This window comes from Cenococcum geophilum, assembly GCF_001692895.1.
Source record: "Cenococcum geophilum 1.58 unplaced genomic scaffold K441scaffold_32, whole genome shotgun sequence".
Lineage (NCBI taxonomy): Eukaryota > Fungi > Ascomycota > Dothideomycetes > Gloniales > Gloniaceae > Cenococcum > Cenococcum geophilum.
The window spans coordinates 1,631,362-1,635,798 of record NW_027137590.1 but is presented as its reverse complement, the minus strand read 5'-3'; the positions used below and the strand labels follow the sequence as shown (position 1 = coordinate 1,635,798).

At 37.1% G+C, this 4,437-nt stretch overlaps 1 protein-coding gene across 1 annotated transcript; it reads left to right on the top strand.

The window, feature by feature from the left end:
• Window positions 1-3,805: 3,805 nt before the first annotated feature.
• Window positions 3,806-3,991, top strand: K441DRAFT_570428 (uncharacterized protein; the record flags this gene model as incomplete). Its single annotated transcript, XM_067643918.1, has 1 exon — window positions 3,806-3,991. A coding segment is annotated over one exon (186 nt), but the record flags the coding sequence as incomplete, so codon positions are not given.
• Between the last annotated feature and the right edge of the window lie 446 nt (window positions 3,992-4,437).

The window sequence follows — 4,437 nt, the reverse complement described above, 5'->3', positions numbered from 1 at the left end:
CCTCTTAGAGAATTGCTTAATAGTTATAAGTTCCTCCTTATTTTGGAAGCTAGACGCCATAATAGAGCGAGATTTTGGTCTGCTTTACGGCCCCGGACTAACTCCTAGACCCAGCCTTAGTAAAAGCTTATTAAGACGGTTTTGTGGTATATGGTTTTCTTTTGCAGAACGCTTATAAGGCGGATCTTAAGTATGTGTATTCCACTGGGAAACTATATAGTATAGTATCCTTCTAAGGCTAGGCTAGGCTGGTGACAGTATAGACATTCGGTTTAATTTTCACTATAAAGAGCTTTATAGAGGAGAAATATTAACGTATAGATATTATATAGATATTAATTCCAAAAAACACTTCTGCCTTTAGTCTTTATTACCGCAAATAATTATTACCTAACGTCCTTTATTTAATATTAGCTAGCGTAGTAATGGTGCCGAAGAGCGTCCCCTCTAATTTAGGCGTGGGAATTTTGGAGGCGAGTTTTGCTTTATAGATGCCCTAACTAATCTCTGTATTTGGCTATTAACTCCTTACCGCTTATAAGATGGCTTAAGCTGTAGCCCTAAATATAGGCTATTTATAAAGTAATTAATAGCTCTAATAGTACTCTATAAAGGGTCCGGTTTAACCTATTTTACTCTCTTCCTCCTATACTACCCTTTTTTACGGACCAATTTTACTGTCTTCCTTATCTCTTTACTAGTCCGCCCTATATTTAGATTTATATTAATAAAAGTCTCTTACTAGGTCTTTAGTACCGCCGAAATTCTTAAGATAATAATCGCCAATCTTCCTTTTCGTTCCATCTTTATTATTTAGGGTATTAGTATAGGCTGGCGCGGCATAGTTAACTCCTTAAAGCGACTATAAAAGGCGTGCTAGCTTTCCCCAATTAAGGCGACGGGCGACGACCCTCTCTTTAATAATGTTAACTACTTAGTCGCTAAAAGACTACTACTAGTATAAAATAAAATTTTACTGCGCCAATACTTTAAAACAGAAAATAAAGCCCAAAAGGAACTTAGCACGGAGAAATGGGAATTTTTACCCTAGTATAAAAGCTATTGGATTTGATATAAGCAGATTAATATGAACAACATTAATCCTATTTTCCGCGAAGGGAATATCTGCTAAACAGGCTACAGTAAGTACGTTTAGGTAATAGTAGGGATTAAATAGAAGAATATAATAAAATATCTTTATAAGACTCCGCAAAACGCGCTATAGAGGAGTACCTATATTATATAACCCCTATATAAATCCATCCGGGTGATTTAGGGAATGCGTATTTAAGGAAGTGGGGCATATATATTTAATGCTAGCGGTATTAAAGCTAGTTAATTCATAGAGGCACTAGTACAAAGAGAGCTCTATGATAAGTACCTAGGACGGCCTGTGTAATTCCTTTAAAGGATTCTATAAACACCGGCGATATTTTTATTATTATCTCTCTAATAGTCTCCTTCTAAGATCAACACAAAAAGTTGCGCTACTTTTTAATGGAGGATCGTATTATGAATTTATCTAGAAAGGTGAGAATAGTACTAAGATATAAAGCTAGGACATTATATTACCAATTAAATTAAACATTAGCTTATAAACGTTAACCTATTAAAGGCAGAGGAATAAACTAGGGGGAATAAAAATTAAAGCGGTTATGGGATAGGATGCGTACCCTACAAGTCGCTAGTGCTTAGTATAGCACGTGCCGCCGCGGCAAATTCTGTTCACCGTTATTAACTATAATACGTTTAATCTCTACGCCTTTACCATTACCGGACTATTTTTTATTACTTATTAAAAAAACCATCTTACTTGCTTAACAAATCTCCTAAGCAAACTCCCCTGTTTTACATACGTTCTCCTTATAGTTAGGAACACTTAAAATCTTCTGCCGTAATAGTCCTGCAAGATAGCCACGCCTACCGAATTCAGCGTATTACCTATTAAGGCTATAGATCTAGCTAAACTCCTAAAAGAAGAGGCCTAGCGGACTCCTAAGATTAAATTCCCAACTAGCGACGTTTAGCAATTATACTAATAGTTATACGAAATAGAACACGATAAATTCCCACTAAGCTAAGTTAACAAGCTTTAACGAAATATTACTTAGCCTAAATACTGGGAATGCGAAGCCCAATATCTAAAGGACGCACTTAGTAAGCATATCTGGCAAAATGCTCTTCGTAAATACAATATAGACAAGATACCTTCTACGGATGGCTAGTGGGGCGTTATAACGTTCTATATATATCTCTTAAAGCAATATAGGCTCTCTTTAAAGTAAGTAAGGGAATGCCGACTATTAATTAAGACCTAGACCTACTAGCAGCCCAAGGCAAAGCTTCTTTAGGAAGTTTTGGCCCTTTAGGAGACACAGATGGTGGAGAAGTACTTAGCGAAGAAAGTATAACGAGTATGGTAGTTGAAACCAACCACCAGATCAGTTCTAGCTAGTAAGGTGTTAGCTAGGATAACAAGGCCTAAAGCTAGCGACTCTATAGGGGCGAGGGTGGCGAAACGCAGGGGCGGGGTCGGCGCTAAGGCACGCTAGGTTTAATTCTTTACGTTATTATATAATCCAGATTAACCATTCCTCTATTCTAGCACACCCCCTATTATAAGTTAGGGTCCTAGTACCCCTTTAGTATAAGTCTACAGGTCCTCTTATCCCCGCTACCCACTAACACTCACCCTATAATCTTGTTAATTTATTTCCTGTCTCTATAACTATGGCACCTACTAAGACTATTAATCTCTCTAATATTTTCTTAATTTTTAGAAATTTTAAGGGTATACCTAATATCCTTATGCTGTCCGAGAATTCATAATATAAGTTCACTCCCCCTATTAATGCTTTTCTGGCGAACTAGAAGGGAGGCCAGTCTAAGGAGCAGGAGCTTACCGGCCCCTTTTTTGCCCTAACTTTTGGAGATTACTACTATCCAGATAAATGCTTCCTCGGTTCTTCTAGTAAAACTAAGATATATAACCTCTAGCTTGTTAAGAATAACAAGACTAGTATTAGCAGGCGGTATATTAGGTTTAATATTAGCCCAGTTATAAGACGCCTAAGAGTAAAGACGCTGTTAACAAATCCTGTTTATATAATTGATGGTAACGGCCGTAAAGTAGTTCTTACGTAGGGATTATCTATAGAAATCTCTAACCTAGTTACTATCAATCTTTAAACGGCTAGTTTCTAGGCATAGCGTCCGATCCTATCGCGCGAGGAAGAAGGCAGTTAGCAAGAAAAAGCCGTAAAATTTACTAAAGAACTTCTAGACTCCCTACCAAGACAGTTCCCTAGTCTTAAGGCCAAGATAAATAAGAACTAAATTAGTAATCTTAGATTTAGAAAAGATAATGCTATATATATACAGAAATAGGGATTAGAAAGGAAAGGAAGTTATATATCAGTTATAAGGGTATAGGAATTAAAGTCCGAAGTTATCTTCGCCGCCAAGGAGCTATACTTAAGGAACTACAACAATAGTATAGTAAGAAAGGTGTAGGAAGAATTAAGAGCGGAATATAAGAATATAATTAAGCTTGGGGAGCATATAAGTGAACGCTACTAAAACTATGTTGCCGTTAAGTGCTAATTAATTATCCTTCTTTTAGCCAAACTTAGTAAAGGCAATTAACTTAATACTACTAGAGAATTAGTAGCCACTATAGATGATTATGGAGTGGATCCTGTGTAGCCTTAACTTAATAAAACCTGACGCTTATAATATTCCTAACTTTATGCTTTAGATCTGTAACGGAATAGCTGCTATATATAATAAAGATTTTGCTTATTAGGACCTAAAGCCGGAGAACATCCTTATTAGAGTTAATAACGACGGGCTTACTCCTAAGATTGCTGACTTTGGAGAATTGAAACTTAAAGCTTTGGGAAATATAACGACTATTACTGGCTTATTGTTATATATGGCCCCCGAACTCTATATAACGAATTTACCTTATTCTAAAGCCATTGACATATAGTCCTTTAGACTTATTGCGCTGGAACTTCTAACCGACTAGGAGCCCAACTTAGAGGCATGGGGCTCTTATGGCCTGCTAAGTCCCAGACAGCATAATGACTAGGTCTATAATGTAATCCCTGTCCACGTAGCAAGTGCGCTAGAGACGTTTAGGTCTATGCTAAAAGGACTATTATGCAAGGAACCCGAGCAGAGATAGTCCGCTAAGGAATGCTAGAAATAGCTGCTGGGAATTGTTTTAGCAGGTATAAGCACGTAAGGAGGCACCAGCGATAGTAAGAAGCGGCTAGCGCCGGCATCTAAGGATAACGGCTGCAGAAACGTATAGAGTTAACACCCTACCTAATTAACAATCTCCTCGGAGAGACGCAATCCCTAGGGATTGCTTTTTAATAATTCTTATATATTTGACGTAACTTCTAATAGAGTTTTAAAACTTAAAGGATT